Raw genomic sequence first — 22095 nt, 5'->3', positions numbered from 1 at the left:
AAAGACCTAAGTTCTGGGCCCTGGACAGTCTGGACGGATTGATGGCAGCTGCTGGACTGAAAAAATCAGGTGTAGTGCTGAGGCACAAACATGTACATTTCAAGCCTGCAAACTGTGACACTTTAAATAAATGTGAAATAATACTATTGTGCAATATGACAACCCTAGTCGTCTATCTGTACAGTATAGTACAGTGGATAGTGTACATAGCCTTTATTTATGTAAACCAGCTCCTTCCCTTTTTTTGTAAAGTTTTTTTTAAGTTTTTTTTTTTTACCCTTTCCTAACACCAGGGGAGCCACCCCTCCTAAATTTCGTTGTTTGGTACCTGTACTGTAGCAATGACAAATAAAGTCCATTCATTCATTCATACACATCTATGATATATGGATGGACAATCTGATTACACTTCCACTTGTAATAATGTTTATGGAACAGAGCACACCTATGAATGATACAATGTGTCCTGAGCAACCAAAAGCAACAAGGAGAATATGACACAATGCCAACATTGAGACAACGTGTTTTGTTTCCACAGGAGCCAACCCAGATCAAAGGCAGAGATCCCCAGTGGTCCTGACCTGTCCTCTGTGTTTGAGGTGAGTCTTGTTTTACATTTGTAAAGACACCATCTGTCAAATTAATTTCCAGTTTAAAGTATTGTCCAGGCTCTTGTTTGTAAGCTGTGGGGTTGGGTCTTGGCTAATGAGCTAACATATTTTCAGTAGAATTAATCAGGGTCCATGAAATGGCTTCAAAGTATAGGAACAAATAAAATATTGTATTTATTTATGTAACCTTTATTTAACCAAGTAACACCCATTGAGGTTAAAACCTCTTTTGCGAGCGTGACCTGGCAAGAAGGCAAACAGAGAAGTAGCAGTGTGTACATGAAATGTCAAGTTACCAACACATTATGAAACACAAAACAACTGCAGCTATCAAAAACATTGCCGTTGATCAGAGCCTTAAAAACAGGCTAGGATAACGCCCAAGCGCCACTTACAGCGTTGCGTCACCTCGCCATCGGCGTTGCGTCAACTTTCCGTTGTACATGCTCCACCTAGCGTTGCGTCAACGTCACGTTCTACCTGCTCCGTTCTACCTGCGACCGTCATTTGTCACATATGAAAATATATTTTTTTCCACCTCAAGTATCAGCCGTTCGTCATCCATTTCTGCAACAAGCGTCAAGGACCTGTGGTGATTCACAGCTGACTCGCGTGAATAGCAATTCACAATAGCTGCGACCACGAGCTATAGAGTAGTTGGCTACAAGCATTTTCAATCTGGTATTATCTCTATTAGTGGATTAACCACTGTGGTGATTTAACAGCTGATAAAAAATACATCAAGTAGACTACAAACAGAGCAAAACAAGAAAACAACACCAGAAAACAACCAATAGGCTATACAATTATAACCAACAACCAATATGTGACAGCTCCTGGTGAAATGTGCAACCAGAAGGCAAAGTCATTTTTCAAATTTGAACACAACAGGCGTATTTGAATGTTGGTACACCTCAAACACTGAATGGGAGAAAAGTGACTCTAAACGCAGCCACAGCTACGAACGCTGCTAACAGCTAGCAGCTAACAAAACACATCGCTAAGAAGGTCTAAACTGTATTTTAATAACATCACAACATGCTAAAAACATATAACTACACATAACAAGATCAGGGCTCTCAAGCATTTCAACCCGTTCACACGCTCACACGCCACACCTTGTCTCACGCCCAATGCGTGAGACTTGAGAGCCCTGCAAGATGAATGCACAGTTCTTGCTTTTGAACACAAGCTAAAACGAAAGTATGTTTACAAAGTCAAGTCTCCCTTACCGGTAGCCTCCGGCAAACAAGAACAGTGAATCCAATCCACAAATGATAAGTATTTAGTGATCGTTAAACTGTTGTTTATTATATCGAGTGGGTACTTTAAAACTTCAAGTTGATGTTATGAAAAAAAAAGAAAACTAAATATTGTTGACACAATAAGGCCTGGACTACACGTATATGGATATTTTTTTAAGCTGATATTTTCGTCCTCGTTTAAAATAAAAACTCTGTCCACACGAAAAGCCAAAACTGAACACGATCTGTCAAATACCGTAGAAGAGCGTTATGGGCATGCGCAGTCAGTTGTAATCAAACGGCGGCAGTGACTCAAAACGTAAACAGACCAAACTCTTTGAAACAGACAGAAAAGAAAAGTACAAAACAGACAGAAAAGCAAGTTATGGCGACCAAGAAGAAAGCAAAAACAGATTATTTTGTGTGGTTGTTGCTGTTGACAACTGTTTTGCTTCAATTCGTATGTGTAAACGGCTTGAAGCTTGACGTCATTGCATCAACACCAGCTCCGTTTAACATAACCACACTGATCCACTCAATCTGATATTTTTTTATTTCTTCACTTTTTTATCCGTTTAGAGAAATCCCAGTTTATGTGAGTGAGAATGCCGTGTTCGTATGGTTGAGAGGCCCAATTGTACAAAAAAATGTGCGTTTAGAAAAATATCCATATACGTGTAGTCCAGGCCTAAGTTTCACTTCTTCTCCCCTTCGAGTGAGTGTGTTTTTTGCAAGTTCACCAGTCGCTGCCACATAGACAATTAAACAATATCACACAAGAGGGAGTGCTGTTATACTGAATATCAGCACGGCTGTGATTCGTCGTAGGTACGAAAAACCCAATTTCAACTTTTGACGTCTCTTTAGTTTCAGCTTTTCAATGTGCTATTTAAAATGTAGCTTTTCATCTAGCCAAATCCCAAGGTACTTATAGGAGGGGACCCTAACACTATACTGGTCTTCTAAAGGGATCAAATCTGCAAGTGACTCCATCTGCATCTCCATCTACAGTACAATTATTTTTTTCCATTAACTTTCATTTCAAAACTGTTTTCATTTCTTCTTCAGCTGATTGAGCAGAAGGTTGTGGACTTTGTCAAAGAGGAGCTGGAGAAGCAGAAGAACAGACTCCTGCACCCAGGACGTGCTGAGGACCAGGGAGGGGATGGAAAGGATGAGAGGCAGAGGATGGGGGCAAGGAAGGGGGCTCTACAGATCACACTGCACATGCTGAGAACCATTAACCAGATGGAGCTCGCTGACACACTGGATGACAGTAAGAGATTCCTACTATTAGTCTGTTAATCCCCAGCCAATACATGCTACACCAATAACTACCAATGACTACCAATAACTACACAATAGAAACACAGGAAAGGACACAGACAGGAAAAGCAGTGAAGACGCCAGTTATACTGAATATCCACCACGAAAAGGACTGTGGTGCAAATACAGCATACTCTTGAATGTATTCACTGATTGTGCTTGGAAATGGTCAATGGAAGAGCATTGTCTGTATCATGCATGTACAGTGGGGAAAATAAGTATTTCACCCCCTTACAAAGAAATGAACAGTCTATCATTTTAATGGTAGGTCAATTTTAACAGTGAGAAACAGAATATATAAAAAAAAAATCATTATATGAATTAAACAAAATATTGAGTAAAATAAGTATTTCACCCCCTACCAACCAGCAAGAATTCTGGCTCCCACAGACCGGTTACCATGAGGCACACAGATTAGTCCTCTCACTTTAAGAAAGTACTCCTAATCTCAATTTGTTACCTGTATAAAAGACACCTGTCCACAGACTCAATCAATCAATCATATTCCAACCTCTCCACCATGGGCAAGACCAAAGAGTTGTCTAAGGACATCAGGGACAAGATTATAGACCTGCATAAGACTGGAATGGGCTACAAGACCATTGGCAAGCATCTTGGTGAGAAGGAGAATACTGTTGGTGCACTTATTCGAAAATGGAAGAAACACAAATTGACCATCAATCTCCCTCGGTCTGGGGCTCCACGCAAGATCTCACCTCGTGGGGTGACGTTGATCATGAGAAAGGTGAGGGATCAACCCAGAACTACACGGGAGGAGCTTGTTAATGATCTCAAGTCAGCTGGGACCACAGTCACTAAGATGACCATTGGTAACACACTACGCCATAATGGATTGAAATCCTGTAGCGCCCGCAAGGTCCCCCTCCTCAAGAAGGCACATGTACAGGCCAGTCTGAAGTTTGCCAATGAGCACCTGGATGATTCAAAGGAGGCTTGGGAGAAAGTGCTGTGGTCAGATGAGCTAGGGATGCACCGAAATGAAAATTCTTGGCCGAGGCCGAAGCCGAATTTAAGGAAACACTTGGCCGAATACCGAATACCGAATGTGTATCGGCAGTTTTTAATTTTATCATTGCATAAACTAAATACATTTTGCTTTTTATTCAAGCTTCTCAAAGAAAGAAATTGAGATTGAAAAAAAATTACTTTTATTGAACATTCCAGCAGACATCAGTCTATACCAACAAAGCACAATAAATAAAATAAAGATGGCTGCGAAAAAGATGAGTATCTAAGAACTCTCCCACACTCTCACTGTAAACACTCATAATGGGTGTAAAAGGTGTCCTTTGTTTATTTATATATCTATATATTTATATCACTGAATATCTTCAACAAATTGCACTTCGTGTTCACACTGTAGAGAAAAAATGCAGTGCTACAAAAATAATAATGAACGAATCTAACTCAATGAAATGTCCGTGTTCAGTTTATGAGAGATCCAGATCGGATCAGTATAGGTATTATCTTCGCCACTAGATGGCGCTGGAACTTCATCAAAACACGCCCACTATTCGGTGGTAAACATTCGGTGTTTTCATACATTCGGCCGAATACCGAATGTGCTTTATTTTGCGATATTCGGCCGAATACATTCGGTGGCCGAATGTTCGGTGCATCCCTAGATGAGACCAAGCTCTTTGGCATCAACTCAACTCGCCATGTTTGGAGGAGGAAAAATACTGACTTTGACCCCAAGAACACCATCCCACCATCAAGCATGGTGGTGGAAACATTATGCTTTGGGGCTGTTTCCCTGCTAAGGGGACAGGACTTCTTCACCGCATCGAGAGGAGGCTGAACAGGGCCATGTACTGTGAAATCTTGGGTGAGAACCTCCTTCCCTCAGCCAGGACACTGAAAATGGGTCGTGGATGGTTGTTCCAGCATTACGGCTCAGGCAATAAAGGAGTGGCTCAACAAGAAACACATTAAGGTCATGGAGTGGGTCCGCGGTGGTGTAGCGGTCTACGCACTGGCCGCTAGTGCATGCTGCCCACCGGGGCCGGGGTTCGTATCCCGGCTCGCCAGATCCAGATATGGCCGAGGCACACGGGAAGCGGCATATTGGCCGGCCGCTTCCGAGGGGGGTATAGGAGTATTTCTGGACTAGGATCCGTCGCGCAACACCGCCCCCTGGGTGCCGGAATAACGGTACTGGGCTCGAGGAGCCAGTCAGCCTAGTCTGCCTGGCGCCCTCCTCTGGGACTGCCGGCCACGGGGTCGTGCGGCGGATCCTATGCAATAGGCAGGGGATAATTGGATGCTAAGTTGGGTTAAATTGGCTACCAAATTGGGTGAAAAAGGGATAAAATCTGAAAAACAAATAAAAAAAAAAAAAAAAAGTCATGGAGTGGCCTAATCAGTCTCCGGACGTTAATCCCATAGAAAATCTGTGGAGTTGCCAAGCGACAACCTCCAAACCTTAAGGATTTGGAGAGGATCTGCAAAAAGGAGTGGGCCAAAATCCCTCCTGGGATCTGCGCAAACTTGGTGACCAACTACAAGAAACGTCTGACCGCTGTGCTTGCCAACAAGGGTTTCTCCACCAAGTACTGAGTCATGTTTTGCTAGGGGTTGAAATACTTATTTTACTCATTTTTCAAAATTCATATAATGTGATTTTCTGGATATATTCTGTAATATTCTGTCTCTCACTGTTAAAATGAACCCACCATTAAAATGATAGACTGTTCATTTCTTTGTAAGGGGATAAACTCACAAAATCAGCAGGGGGTGAAATACTTATTTCCCCCACTGTATTTACTGATTATGTAAATGTGGATAAAGGTTTGCAAGTTGGTCAACTAGACTACTAAAGGGCATTTTCTGTATCATTTGTTCCCTCAGATGAGCGTGCTGTGGAGTGCCAACTTAAACTAAAACTCAACCATAAGAGCAGGTGTCAGTGTGTGTTTGAGGGAATAGCTGAACAAGGCAACCCAAAACATCTCAATGAGATCTTCACAGAGGTCTACATCACTGAGGGTGGAAGTGGAGAGGTCAATAATGAACATGAGGTCAGACAGATTGAGACAACATCCAGAAGACCAGCTACAGAAGACAGACCAATCAAATGCAACAACATCTTCAAACCCTCACCTGGACAAGACACAACAATCAGAAATGTGTTAACCATGGGAGTCGCTGGCATTGGAAAGACAATCTCTGTGCAGAAGTCTATTTTGGACTGGGCTGAAGGAGAAGCCAATCAGGATGTCCAGTTCATATTTTCCCTCCCTTTCAGAGAGTTGAATTTATGCAAAGGCAAAAACTACAGTTTGTTGGAACTCCTCGATCACTTCTATGTCGAAACAAAAGAATCAGGAATCTCCAACTATGACAAATACAATGTTGTGTTTGTCTTGGATGGTCTGGATGAGTGTCGACTTCCTCTAGACTTCCAGAACAACAAGAGGTGTTGTGATGTCACAGAGTCAGCCTCAGTGGACGTGTTGCTGACAAACCTCATCAAGGGGAATCTGCTTCCCTCTGCTCGCGTCTGGATAACCTCCCGACCTGCAGCAGCCAATCAGATTCCTCCTGAGTGTGTTGACCGGATGACAGAGGTACGAGGGTTCAACAACCCACAGAAGGAGGAGTACTTCAGGAAGAGAATCAGTGATGAGAACATGGCCAACAGAATCATCTCACATGTTGAGGGATCAAGGAGTCTCCACATCATGTGCCACATACCAGTGTTCTGTTGGGTCTCAGCCACTACTTTGGAGAGACTGTTGGGTGAAGCAGAGAGAGGAGAGATGCCCAAGACTCTGACTCAGATGTACACACACTTCCTGGTGTTTCAGACTGTACAGAGGAATGTGAAGTACCTTGGTGACCATGACAGAGATTCACAGTGGGACAAAAAGGTCATTCTGTCACTGGGAAAACTGGCCTTCAAACAGCTGGAAAAGGGACATCTGATCTTCTATGAGGAGGAACTGAGAGAGTGTGGCATTGACGTTGGAGAAGCAGTGTACTCAGGAGTGTGCACACAGATCTTTAGGGAGGAGTGTGGACTGTACAGAGGGAAAGTGTACTGCTTTGTGCATCTGAGTGTTCAGGAGTTTCTTGCTGCTCTGTATGTGTTCCTCACATTCAATGACACCAATACCAATGTTATGGACACACCACCCACAATCAGAGAGACAGCCATCAGCCTCTACAAGAGCGCAGTAGACAAGGCCTTGCAGAGTGAGAATGGACACCTGGACCTGTTCCTCCGCTTCCTCCTGGGCCTCTCGCTGAAGTCCAATAAGAATCTCCTACGAGGCCTTCTGACACCGACAAGAAGCAGCTCACAGACCAATAAGGAAACAGTCGAGTACATCAAGGAGAAAATCCGGGGGAATCCATCTCCAGAGAGGTGCATCAACCTGTTCCACTGTCTGAATGAGCTGAATGACCATTCTCTAGTGGAGGAGATCAAACACTATGTTAGGCCAAACACTCTCTTTAAGGCCAAACTCTCAACTGCACAGTGGTCAGCTCTGGTCTTTGTGTTGCTGACTGGTGAACACAACTTGGATGAATTTGACCTCAGCGATTACTCCAGTTCAGAGGAATGTCTCTTGGGGCTACTGCCAGTGTTCCGAGTCTCACGAACAGCCTGGTGAGTATCTCAATTGTTGGCTTTTGTTGTTTAGGAATGTCTCTGTTGACTCTGTGTTGTGTTTAATACCAACAATTAAAATAAGTTTAACTACAACCTTAGAAAAGACGAATGAAAAGCTAAAGCCAATTAACGATCCAACACGGATATGGGGCGGTTTGACAGAAAAGGTGGTGTTTATTCAACAAGTTCAGATGTTTACCATCTTTACAGTAGGAGGGATTAAAATCCCCAAATTACTCCTGTCTGTTTGCCTGTCACCCTCACGCATATGAAAGAATCTGGCATTCAGACAACTTATAGAGTTCTCTTCCAGTGGGTGTCATCATAACTTATCAGACACACTAAAACTGCTAAACTGTATACAGAGGTCAACAGGGGATCACATTCCTGGGTGAAAAACATTACCAACACACACCCTGTCATTTTATTGTAAAACATTGCACAAACCAAACACAAAGGAAATACATTAACTTCACAGTTAAATTATCTTAATAACGATCAGATTACCAGTAAACTGGAATACCACAGGTATTAACGAAATATAACATAAATTTGACGAGATTAAACTGTTATATTAACAATATAACATCATCACATTCACAGCACATTCCCACCACCAGCTAGCCGTGCTCTTCCCTTGTCAGCTAAACGCAGTTCATTCTTGTGCTTTCTCCAGTATCTGATTCTCCAGTATCTGATTCTCTCCACATACTGTAAAGCTCACTCATGTCAAACTTTCGGCTGGTCAGCGCCATTGACTTTTCTCTTCTCTGGTACCGGTAACCAGTACGCTAACACAAGCTACCGTAGTTTCATCATATAACAGGCACCAGGAGTTTACCGTATTAACCGTCTGGTTTATACCAGATATTACGTCTGTTTTTTTCCATAATTTTTTGACCCTGCCTGTATTGGAGGCCGGCCTGTATTTGTTTGTGTTGACCATGCCCCCCGGCCATTATAAGAGACCGGCCTTTAATGGAATAGAGGACACTATTAGAGGATTTACGCTATATATTGATCAATTCTCACACAATAAGACTGGGGAGAAAAATAGCTTTCTGCTATCAACACTGAGAACTCTGCAGACCAACAACACATGTTGGAGCTGAGTTTAGCTGTTTTAAGTCCATAGACCAGAACACATAGAACCATCATACCATTACCACAGATATCTTACTGTACTGTCCAGTTAGGATGGGGTGTGTTCATTGTGCATGTTTTAGCCTATAAAATGGGACAAATGTGAAATGTTATTTTAAATGTTATTTGAATAATTATTAGTTATTATTAATTATTAGATACTTGTAACATTATTTTGAGTTATGCCTCATAACTGCGTGGGAATTGTTTGATTATATAGATCCGTTATGCGTAGGGATATTGGGGGCTGTGATTAGGTGCTTAAATAGTGGGAGACCGTGCGTAGGGGTTCATTGTGTGATACCAGGACTTGAGGGATGCCACGGTTAGTGTGTTTGATGCATGTTTTGTGTAACATTTATATGCTTTGTTTTAGTCTTTGAATGTGTCAGAGCTGTGTATTTATGTATGTTTTGTTGTCTGCATTCGCAGGTTTTACAATTGTTCAGTCCAGCCTTTCGGTCGGCAAGTAGACCGAACAACTTACTGTTACATCTGTTGTATTATTGTTATATTTTTCTATGAAGGTTGCAGGGATGTGACCTCACAGAAAAAGGCTGTGAAGCGGTGGCCTCAGCTCTCAGCTCGAACTCCTCCCACCTGAGAAAGCTGCACCTCAGTTACAACAATCTACAAGACTCAGGAGTGAAGCTGCTCTCTGCTGGACTGGAGAGTCCACACTGCAAACTGGAGAAACTGAGGTGAGGTACACATATTCTTTCTTTCTTATTATACAGGAAAAAAATAAAGGTAACTGTGTAACATTTAGACTGGCCTGACTCAGTTAAAACCAGTTTACAGCAGGTTCCTGTTCTGCAGCACAAAAAGACAGAATCACATAACAATGCAAAAAGTAAAAGTGGGAATAATCACATAAGCAAGACAACAGCAAAACAGCTACAGAACACTACAAAGGAGAGGACTTAAGTGGAGTGAGTAAGATGGTATATGTGACTTGGATCAGTGGTTGCAGGTGTGTCCTTCCCTCAGATGGTGTTTATACATGTATGCCTGTTTGACATATGAGGTTGTTGCTCTAATGTAATATGGGATCTCATTCCAGGGTTTAGTGTATGTGTGGGGATCTGTGCATGTGAAATTGATCTAGTGATGCGTTCCTGTCTTGGAAGAAGAGCAGTGAGTGTTGGAGGGGAGTTATTGTTTTGGATCTGAAAGAAAGATTTAATGGCTAGATTATTTGTGTAATTCTGAAAAGTCAGGTCATTGGAGTGTGAAAGTGCAGTGCAGTGTCCCAAGGGGAAAGGTTGCCATGGACCTTATAGACTCTATTATAGTCTTCCTATTGGTTCAGTTATTTTCTTTGAGGTGAGGGACCAAATTGGGAGACAGTATGATATTGTTGAAAGAATGATTGCATGTTCATATGTGTCTGAGACAGTATGGGTGAGATATGGTCTGACAAACAGACTGAAGCACAGCTTCTACCCCAGGGCCATCCAGGCCCTGAACACAGCAAAGACCTAGATTCTGGGCCCTGGACAGTCTGGACGGATTGATGGCAGCTGCTGGATTGAAAAAATCAGGTGTAGTGCTGAGGCACAAATGTGTACATTTCAAGCCTGCAAACTGCGACACTTTAAATGAATGTGCAATAACACTATGTGCAATATGACAACCCTAGTCGTCTTATCTGTACAGTATAGTATAGTGGATAGTGTACATAGCCTTTATTTATGTAAACCAGCTCCTTTCCCTTCTTGTTTTTTTAGTTATTTTTCTTTCCTAGCACCAGGGGAGCCACCCCTCCCAAATTTCAGTGTTTGGTACCTGTACTATAGCAATGACAATAAAGACCATTCATTCATTCATTCATTCATTTTGTTATAAACATTTCATTTTCATGTTATAAAAGTTTCTTCATTAGATTGTTACGGTAATGTGGTTTTGATAAGATATTACATTGTGAAAATCTAAAAAAGGTTGAAATTAAACAGCAAGAGATTGTACCTCTAGTGACACATGTTTGTGTTGACTACTCATATTGAGAAGCAATGTAAAGGACATTGTTAAGAGAAGAAACAAGGTCAAGGCCTGACCTCACTGATTACAATGTTTTATCAGTATTGTAATTACTACTGTAGGCTACACTGAACTGTTATTGACTTACTGCATCATTTTATTGAATTCTTATTCAGGCTGCAGAGTTGTGACCTCACAGAAAGATGCTGTGAAACGCCTCCCACCTGAGAGAGCTGGACCTCAGTTTCAACAAGCTGGAGTGAAGCTGCTCTCTGCTGGACTGGAGAGTCCACACTGCAAACTGGAGACACTGAGGTGAGTAGACATACTGGGTAATATACAGTATTTCACTTTTAATCCACATATTACATTTTGAATATCTAACAATGTTTGAAATCAAAATCAAATAAAAATCTCATGAATATAAACTCATATAAATAAACAATGAAATATCCATTGTTAAGAGAGACAATAAGGTAAAGATCATAACCTTTTTGTCTTCTTTCAATGTAAATGTCGGTTATGCTTAATGATACCTGACATTTTATTTATTTTAATTAAATTAATTAATTGTTTACCACCATCCCCAGCCTCCATCCCCCATCCCCAACCTCTACCCACCATCCCCAACCTTCAGCCACCATCCCCAGCCTCCACCCACCAGCCTCCACCCACCACCCCCCAGCCTCCACCCACCACCCCCCAGCCTCCACCCACCACCCCCCAGCCTCCACCCACCACCCCCCAGCCTCCACCCACCACCCCCAGCCTCCACCCACCACCCCAAGACTCCACCCACCATCCTCTGCCTCTTCCCACCAACTCCAGTCTCCACCTACCATCCCCAACCTCCACCCACCACCGCCAACCTCCACCCACCAGCCTCCACCCACCATCCCCAGCCTCCACCCACCATTCCAAGCCTCCACCTACCACCCCCAGCCTCCACCATCCCCAGCCTCCATTCACTACCCTCAGCCTCCACCTACCATCCTCAGCATCCACCCACCATCCCCAGCCTCCACCATCCCCAGCCTCCACCTTCCACCACCCCCAGCCTCCACCCTCCCCATCCCCTGACAGAGGACATATAACTGGAACATAGCAGCTTCCCTCCTATGGATACTTTTTGATAAATGGTCAAAATGCTTGATGATTAATTAAACAATAGGTCATGTGGCACCTGTCTAACACAGTTGAACAAACATGATTAAATGATACATACAGACAGATATTATCACCAGAGGTACTTTACACAAGTTCAGTTTCAGGAACCAGTGAAGACTTCAATTATTCAATGATGCTTGTTCTACTAGGCTCGGCACATGTGGTCTTACAGTGGAAAGCTGTGATACATTGGCCTCCGCCATCAACTCAAACACCTCCCACCTGAGAGACCTGGACCTAGCAGGCAATGACCCATTCTATCCTGCTGAAGTGGAGAGACTGAGGTAAATACTGAACATATGGTTGTTGGGTTCTCTGTCTTGTTGGGTAACCTATTCATCATGCAAATGTCATGCTTCTTTTTTGTTTTACAGCAAGGACCACAGTGGTGACTCATTGACATGTCGTCTCAGGAAATGTAAGTTTTGATGTTTGAGGAGAAACATCAGGAGATTTTGATGTTTGAGGCATAGTTGCATAGTGCCATGACTTATTGTATATTTTTACAGCATTATCCCTCACAAGTAGTTAATATTACCAGGGCACTGCAATATGAAAAGCTAGCCAGTAGGGATGTAACGATGCACTCAACTCACGATACGAGAGGATTCACGATATTGGGTTCATGATACGATTTTCTCACAATTTTTTTTAACAATCAAGATTGCAGACTAACTTCCGTCTCCTCCTGAGACATCTACTACCCCCCAGCACTGTGTCTCCTGAGACATCTACTACCCCCCAGCACTGTGTCTCCTGTGACATCTACTACCCCCCAGCACTGTGTCTCCTGAGACATCTACTACCCCCCAGCACTGTGTCTCCTGAGACATCTACTACCCCCCAGCCAGGGATGAAAGTGGTTTGAGTTTCTTACAGGAACTATAGGCTACTACCCCAACCTTCATCGTTTCATATTGTTCTCCTCCCGCCCCCAGCTTCATGCATCCCTGAACACACACATCGTGGTGTTGGTGTCGAAATTCGAAACACTTTAGGGCTGCCAAGTTTCACCAAAAGTTTGGAGTGAGATTTTTTGGTGGTGGAGCGACCCAAAACTGTGCACATTTTGGTAGCGGCGGCCCCTCTCTCCCACACAATTATTTGTGCTAGTTTCCTGCAATTCACACATGTGACATTTCACATACAGTATGTACACAAACTCACAAAAGTATAAAAACACAGCTCGTAAAACACCCAAAAAATATGCTAGTAATGGCGCTTCTCTTGTCCTCAGCTCTCCATTCACGTGCTTTGAGTTACCATAATAACCCTATGGGCAGAAAGCGCAGCTTCTCTGCTTTCAGCAACCGTTGGAATTCTTTCAATAACACATATAGTTTAGGAATTACGGTAATGAGAATGTGTGCTGTCGGTTTTTAAGTATCGCAATTCATTTTTCATTTCACCGATTTGAAATCGTCTCATATTTGTAGCGATAATTAACTGTCTCGCGATGCATCGTTACATCCCTACTAGCCAGCCAGACATATTTTGTGTGAACTAACACTAACTTGAATGGTCTTCCTCATCAGATGCCTGTGAGCTCACACTGGACCCAAACACAGTACACAGACGCCTCTCTCTGTCTAAGGAGAACAGAAAGGTGACAGGTGTGGCAGAGGAGCAGCCGTATCCTGATCACCCAGAGAGGTTTGACCGCTTGACCCAGGTGCTGTGTAGAGAGGGTCTGACTGGCCGCTGTTACTGGGAGGTAGAGAGGAGTGGGTATGTCACTGGTATAGGAGTGGCTTATAAAGGAATCAACAGGAAAGGAGAGGGTGAAGACTCTGGGCTGGGAAACAATGACAAATCCTGGAGCCTCGTGTGCTCACGTAATTGTTTATTTGGTTGTTACACCATCAGGAACAACGATATTAGAATCTGTCTACCTGAATCCTCCTCAAGCAGAGTAGGAGTGTATCTGGACTGGCCAGCCGGCACTCTGTCCTTCTACAGCGTCTCCTCTGACACACTGACCCTCCTATTCACATTCAGAACCACATTCACGGAGCCCCTCTACCCAGGGTTTAGGGTGGAGGATGGATCCTCTGTGTCCCTGTGCAGAGTAGAGAAGCCTATAGAACAGTGAAATTCAATTGGTGGCCCCCCAGGTGACGATTTTGAGTGCCTCCTTTTGGGGTTGTAAAAAAAACAACTAAATCAGATAGAAAACACTAATTAATTATTATGGAACCTTTTTTTAATGTTTTATTTTGTGTTCTATATTTTCAAGATTGTTGTGATTCCACATTAGACACATACATTTTTAACTTCAGTTGCTTATGTTGCTTCAGAAATGAAACAATGATGATGAGTTAGGAATCTTAATCAGAGTGTAATTTTATCATAGTATTTTATTGATGAATAATGTTTTGGCCCTTATGTCATATTGTACCTGTCATATTTTATCTGTCATATTGTTTCTGTCATATTTTATTTCGAATGCACATCTTGTTTGTTTCTATGCAATACACATTAAATGGATCAGATGTGAATACAATCTCTTTCCAAAATAAAGGCATGATTTATTTGTACAAAGCTCCTGGTACCGTATTAGATGGCAGAGAGGACAGATACGTTCTTCAAACAGAGTGTACACTACTGTGGTTAGTTCTACTGTACTTGAACAGAATGTACACTAAAATGCATGTAAAGCACTTTGAATTGCCCCTGTTGTATGAAATGTGCTATACAAATAAACTTGCCTTGCCTTGCCTTGCCTTACTTAGGGTGGTTAGTTCTCCTATATTTGACCTTTTCAACACAACAGCTGTGTCTATACTTTAGAAAGCAGAGGAACCCGTTTTCATTAGCAGTCACAAACAACCATGTTAACAAACTAAACCATACAGTTCCATCTTTACCCTCCCCAATACACACACACGTCCCTGGGCTGTCTGACTGGCTACGTACGTCGGATTCATCTTCTGACAGTAAACACAGCTAGGACAGAAGTTTAGCATTTGGGAGCAGAAACCTCCAGTAAGTACAAATGGTTAGTGTTTCATTCTCTGTGTATCTTCTGGATCCATCAAGGTTGACTGGCTCCTGGTCATAGTGGGTCATAGTGGGCGCACTTGATTCCCTGTGCCAGGGGGAGGTCCTTACTGTAGTTGATGGTGCTGAGTGTTCTAATGTAAAACATTTCCAATATTCCACTATAGAATGTAGGGTAGAATGTAAGGACAGATGACAGCAGAGACTGAACCCAGAACAATTCATAATGAAGTGAAATGAAACATTACCGGTTGGAAACACCTATCGAGTCCATTCAACGTTGGTTAGCCTTTGCCCTTTCCACTAATCAATGGGAATTTTTATTTTGATTGTAAACACCGGGGATGCAGAGTGAAAATGCAGCTCTCTCTCCCGCTGCGCTTATCACCTTGTCCGGGTGTATTAAATCCATTGCATGAAAGTGTCAGTTATTTCCCGAACGTTGCTTCGCGTCTGGTGAGGATGACGCTGTAAAAAGTCCAGCAAAAGTTCCGCCACGTACAGGTAAGGTAGGGTCGGTGGTGGGTTTTAGGCGTTAGTGCTGATATTAAGCTGAGTGACGCATCATATTGTACCTTGTAAATACTCTGCATGTGAAACTCCCAGATCTGAATTAAATTGGTTTTCTTTACTTGGACCACTGACCGGGACTCACTTCTTGACTTTTTTTTTATTTTTTTTATTTTATCCCTTTTTCACCCAATTTGGTAACCAATTGAACCCAACCTAGCATCCAATTATCCCGAAGGATCCGCCGCACGACCCCTCTCTCTCTCTCTCTCTCTCTCTCTCTCTCTCTCTCTCTCTCTCTCTCTCTCTCTCTCTCTCTCTCTCTCTCTCTCTCTCTCTCTCTCAGGGGAGGCTGGTTCATTAGGTGCAATTGGGCAATGCCCCACCAAAGGGAGAAGAGAGAGATTTTTTTTCTATGACTTCTAGACAGTGTTGCTTCTGAATATCATAGTCCAATCAGCTAGTGTTCTGTGGAGTATATCATAGTCCAATCAGCTAGTGTTCTGTGGAGTATGTTCCAATCAGCTTCAAGTCCCGCCCCTTTCGGGGCAACTTTCAGTCTACTCGAAGTTGCACTAGGCTGTTCTCGTAGACTTGCATGTAAAATCTATTTTGGTAACTTCAGGCCATTCGGTCAATTGTCTATGGGGTTTTGGGACATGCACCGAAAGGGGCGGGACTTGAAGCTGATTGGAACATACTCCACAGAACACTAGCTGATTGGACTATGATATACGCCACAGAACACTAGCTGATTGGACTATGATATTCAGAAGCAACACTGTCTAGAAGTCATAGAAAAAAAATCTCTCTCTTCTCCCTTTGGTGAGGAGCCAGCCTCCCCTGCTTGAGGATATTACAACTGGAACTATTACCGAAGTCAAACTTCGTTTGTGGTCGCAATCTCCGCGCAATCTCCGCGCAATCTCCGCGGCTGTTAGGCTGCTACTGTTGGTGTTTTGCGAAGCCAGAATACACAAACTCGACCTGAAGGTAAGAGAGTCAGCTAAGATAAAAGCTACTTCAAACATTTAGTAATATCGTCAGCATGGTACGTTTTCTATTGTCGTCTTTTAGCTTGTTTGTTTATGTATTCAGCACACGCACACACACACGCACACACGCACACACGCACACACGCACACACACACACACACACACACACACACACACACACACACACACACACACACACACACTCACACTCACACACTCACTAGAGGGGATGAAGAGGTCTGTACAGGGGGGTAGGGGGGATGAAGAGGTCTGTACAGGGGGGTAGAGGGGATAAAGAGGTCTGTACAGGGGGGTAGAGGGGATGAAGAGGTCTGTACAGGGGGGTAGAGGGGATGGAGAGGTCTGTACAGGGGGGGTAGAGGGGATGGAGAGGTCTGTACAGGGGGGTAGGGGGGATGAGGAGGTATGTAGAGGTGGGTAGGGGGGATGAAGAGGTCTGTAGAGGTGGGTAGGGGGGATGAAGAGGTCTGTAGAGGTGGGTAGGGGGGATGAAGAGGTCTGTACAGGGGGGTAGAGGGGATGAAGAGGTCTGTACAGGGGGGTAGAGGGGATGAAGAGGTCTGTACAGGGGGGTAGAGGGGATGGAGAGGTCTGTACAGGGGGGTAGGGGGGATGAGGAGGTATGTACAGGGGGGTAGAGGGGATGAAGAGGTCTGTACAGGGGGGTAGGGGGGATGAGGAGGTATGTACAGGGGGGTAGAGGGGATGGAGAGGTCTGTACAGGGGGTAGAGGGGATGGAGAGGTCTGTAGAGGTGGGTAGAGGAGATGTAGAGGTGGGTAGAGGTGATGAAGAGGTCTGTAGAGGTGGGTAGAGGGGATGAAGAGGTCTGTACAGGGGGGTAGAGGGGATGAAGAGGTCTGTAGAGGTGGGTAGAGGGGATGAAGAGGTCTGTACAGGGGGGTAGAGGGGATGGCGAGGTCTGTACAGGGGGGTAGAGCTATTCTCATGCTAAAATCGACTGTAAATCCAGATTTTAAAGTTGATATTCTTCCCCGTGGAGCATGCCCCCATAACCTGTGCCCCACCCAAAATGTTTAGCACCAGCCGCCACTGCTCTCTCTCTCTCTCTCTCTCTCTCTCTCTCTCTCTCTCTCTCTCTCTCTCTCGTGTTTGTATTTGCACAGAAATACAGAATAAAATCAGAAAAACATTTTATGTGTCTTCTCTATTGCTTGTGTAACAGGTACCACCTGTAGCCAATTAGTTTCATTCAAGGCGGGACTTTGGGGAATTTGGGGCGGATATGGGCCTTTAAGAACCAGGAACACGCACTGTGGGCATATCCGTCTGAGAGTTGGTTTATCCCGTCCGGAGCTCTGAAGTCCTACACAGGGCTGCCAAGTTTCACCAAAAGTTTGGAGTGAGATTTTTGGGCGGTGGAGCGACCCAAAACTGTGCACGTTTTGGCAGCGACGGCCCCTCTCTCCCACCCAATTATTTGTGCTAGTTTCCTGCAATTTTACATGTTGTTCATAATAAACCAGCACAAGAAATGAAAATAATTGGAACATTTAGATAAAACAAGAAAAATTCACACAATATATCATATTTATGAAATCTTAATAAACAAATACAGTAGCCTACAGAGTCTAAAAGAAAATTGGGCCCCATCAACAGGACTCTGTTGCCCCTTGCTCAGCAGCAGAAAGACCCTTGGTCATCATCTTATATACAGTGCATTGCTCATAGATGGCTATCATGTTATACAGCACATACCAGGAACCCCCAATTGTTGTATTTGTATTTGTATTATTATTATTATTATTATTATTATTATTATTGTTAATGTACTTGGTTATCGTACAGTAGAGAAACGAATAATAGTCACCAAAACGGTAAAGTTGCAAAGTAGGCCTATCATCTCACCCAAATTAAGTGAGTAAGCCTATTAAGAAACTGTATGCCATAGTGTATGCCATAGTGTCTCTGAGACAAAGGATACAATCCGTTTTCACACTCGTGTTGAATAACAGAAGATTGATGGAGGGGGGAAGACATGAGGGTGTGAGGACGGAGGATGATTAAAGTCCCATCATTGATTTTATCTGGAATTTCACTGCCAATCTCTCCTCCATCACCCGGAAAAAGAGATGACTAGAAGACGTAAGCTTGAGAAAATAAACCGGTAACCAACTTGCGGTTTGGAAGTACCAGTAGGCTACCAGATACGATGTTGTAAGCACATACTTGCTACGTTCTTACATGCAACTCGCGTGAACACAGATTCTTCCATCAGCGCTCACCTCCCGCTTCGATTGCAAATTCATCTACTGTTTAGCCGCAACCTTGCCTTATGCCACACTTGCTTATGAGAGACTTTATGACCCGAACATATCCACTTGGACAAGCCTATAAGCCAATCAGTAAGAAATGGAAAAGAAGTTTCCTCATAACTGTAAAACACACGACAATGACTTCACAAGAGGAAGAACAAACCTCAAAACATCAAATACGGAAGAGAGAGCAGTACAAAACCACCCAGTAAGCTCTACCAGCTTCTTACTTGTTAGTGGATGAGGACTTCAACCATCAGCAGGACAGTTCAGAGAGGAGAGAGACACATTGCTGTCAGAGCAGAGCAGATAGTGCAGTTGAAGTTACAGAATCAAAGATAAACAGATTAAGTACTCATGGAAGAAGTTGACATAGAAGAAGCTGACTACGTCAACGACCAGGCTGTTGAGGCTAATGAGAACAATGGAACCGAGGAGGGAGAGACTCATCACTCAGGTCAGTAACTAATGACATGCAATGACATACACACGCACACACAGACAGACACACACACACACACACACACACACACACACACACACAAATTGGGCTTGTGGCTGTGTACATAGAAAGAATCGTAAAAACACAAGTGGTTGTGGTAGCGGCCTGAGATCTGATGGTCTGGGCAATTGTATTGTTCCCCTCACTCTTAAAGCCACAGTCTGAAAGGTTGCTCTGAACTAGAATGCATGATAAATCATACAGTAAATCATGTGAATCATTCAAACAACCCCATCTTTGACATATTTGTATCTTATGAATACAAATAAGAAATAAGTAGTTAGACTATATCTGCCATACATGCATGATGTGTTTGTGTGTGTGTTTCTGACAGCATGCTTGGTGTGTGTGTGTGTGTGTGTGTGTGTGTGTGTGTGTGTGTGTGCGTGCGTGCATAGTAGATCATTTGTCCACCGAAATATGCTGAAAGTCACCCCCTCCAGAAATTAGCCAAATGCCGCTTCTCCTCAGAAACATAAATGACACACACACACACACACACACACACACACACACACACACACACACACACTAAGGCTTGAGACAGTGTAAATGTCTGCTGCCAGCCTGTGGAGAGGAAGGCAAACATGAGAATGAGAATGCACATGTACTTTCTTATTTTATCTTATTTTTTTACACATTAAATTCTAACTACTCTAAAGAAACATAATTAGCACTTGAGTCAAAAGAGAGAGGATTAACTAACATTGTCATCATTTTATGATGTGGAATGGTAAGTGTATGTTCAGTCATGTAGAGTGGTGTGTGTGTTCCTCTTGCAGGTAGAAGGATCTACATACTGGTCGCTGTGTGTTTTGGGGTGATGTGTGTTCTACAAGTCACACTGAACATCTCCCTGCGTCTCGTCAACTGTGAGTCTACTGACTTCTCATCATGATATTAACCTTAGAAATACACACAGAGAGCTCTGTGTCACACGGTAGTAGTTCTTATGAACTGAATCGGTTCAGTAGAAATGAATCAGTTCACTAAGAATAACGAGGTGATGATGGTGAGAACCATAATAACTGATTAGCCAATCACTGACTGTGATTGAAACTGTAAAAGTTCCTCTGGTCACATGTCTCCAGTTCATAGGAAAGTCATAGGAAAATATATTCACATTAGTCATTGCTGTAAACATAACCACAGCTTCTCCTTTCTCTCAGACAAGTATGAGGATGCTCACACACACCGGTTGCAGACCAGTAACATCCGCCTGACTAAAGAGAGAGACGACCTTCAAAGGATAATGAAAACCCGTGGTCCAGAAGGATGGAGGATGTTTGGCTCCAGCTACTACTACCTACCTGCTTACACTGCTACACTGAAAACCTGGGATGAGAGCAGACAGGACTGCAGAGACAGAGGAGCAGACCTGGTGATCATAAACAGCAGAGAGGAACTGGACTTTATCGTTGATTTGAAGAAAGGGCGGGCGGTCTGGATGGGTCTGACTGACAGAGACAGAGAGGGGACCTGGAAATGGGTGGATGGCACACCTCTGACCACAGCGTACTGGTTTGACAATGAACCGAACGATAGCGAGTCTCCAGGTGTAGGAGAGGACTGTGTTGAGATTCGTTATTCTGGAAGGGAGGCTAAGCAATGGAATGACCGCAGTTGTAGCACAATGCTGTACTGGATCTGTGAGATAGTGGGTTGATCATAAAAGCTATCAAATTGTGTCATAACGGCCATGTCACACAACTTAATTATTTTCTCTCTCTCTCTCTGTGTGTGTGTCTTGGTTTGGTCCCTCTCTCAATTACATTTTCAATTTAAAGGGCTTTATTGGCATGGGAAACATACGTTTACATTTACATTGGACGTCCGTTACTATCACAACAGCTAACAAATCTTGCTGCTGTCTTTGCACATTGTTTTACTTCACCCAGCAGTTTTTGACATTGGTCAAATGTCTAATGTCTAAATGTCTAATGTTTTGGGTGCTTGTGATCAGTGGGAAGTATGTGTCTGTGATTTCTTTGTACTGCTGGCAGTGGGTTAAAAAGTGCAGCTCTGTTTCCATCTCGTTTTGTGTGCAGTGGGTGCACAGTCTGTCATTCCTTGGGAGCCAGGTCTAGCTGTGGCAGCCTCTGTGGCAGTACATAGTCAAGGATTTCCTTAGTTTTGGGTCACAGTACTCAGGTATTCTGCCACTCTGTATTCTCTGTTTAGGGCCAAATAACATTTGGTCTGGTTTTTGGTTGATTCTTGCCAATGTGTCAGGTCATTTTCTTTCTGTTTTCTTATAATTTAGAGTCCCAGAACCAGCTGACTGAACAGGCATCTCCATAGAGTCTCTCTGTGGGTAAGGGCTTTATTGTGGAGCGTGTCAGGGTCACTTTCTTTTAGGTGGTTGTAAAATGTTAATGCTATCTTTTGAATTTTTATAATTAGTGGGTATTGTCCTAATTCTCTCTCTCGTCTTGGTCTCTCTCTCTCTCTCTCTCTGTATGTCTTGGTCCCTCTCTCTCTCTCTGTATGTCTCTCTCTCTCTCTGTATGTATGTCTTGGTCCCTCTCTCTCTCTCTCTGTATGTCTCTCTCTCTCTCTGTATGTATGTCTTGGTCCCTCTCTCTCTCTCTCTGTATGTGTCGCTCTCTCCCTCTCTATATGTCTTGGTCCCTCTCTCTCTCTCTCTCTCTCTCTCTCTGTATGTCTCTCTCTCCCTCTCC

At 43.4% G+C, this 22095-nt stretch overlaps 2 protein-coding genes across 2 annotated transcripts; both read left to right on the top strand.

Annotated features, from left to right (window-relative positions):
- Positions 1 to 3060: 3060 nt before the first annotated feature.
- On the top strand, positions 3061 to 9668 carry LOC308161978 (protein NLRC3-like; the record flags this gene model as incomplete). The annotated part of the gene is made up of 3 exons (XM_080536059.1): positions 3061 to 3131; positions 6053 to 7817; positions 9491 to 9668. The coding sequence occupies exons 1-3, from the start codon at positions 3083 to 3085 to the stop codon at positions 9666 to 9668; spliced, it is 1992 nt and encodes a 663-aa protein (XP_080392185.1). The 5' UTR covers positions 3061 to 3082.
- Positions 9669 to 10363: 695 nt separating this feature from the next.
- Positions 10364 to 14202, top strand: LOC308161977 (stonustoxin subunit beta-like; the record flags this gene model as incomplete). The annotated part of the gene is made up of 2 exons (XM_080536058.1): positions 10364 to 10367; positions 13646 to 14202. The coding sequence occupies 2 exons, from the start codon at positions 10364 to 10366 to the stop codon at positions 14200 to 14202; spliced, it is 561 nt and encodes a 186-aa protein (XP_080392184.1).
- Between the last annotated feature and the right edge of the window lie 7893 nt (positions 14203 to 22095).

This window comes from Nansenia antarctica (genome assembly GCF_963989245.1).
Source record: "Nansenia antarctica genome assembly, chromosome: 7".
Taxonomy (NCBI): domain Eukaryota; kingdom Metazoa; phylum Chordata; class Actinopteri; order Argentiniformes; family Microstomatidae; genus Nansenia; species Nansenia antarctica.
The sequence above is the reverse complement of the archived record's forward strand: the minus strand, read 5'-3'. Positions and strand labels throughout refer to the sequence as shown.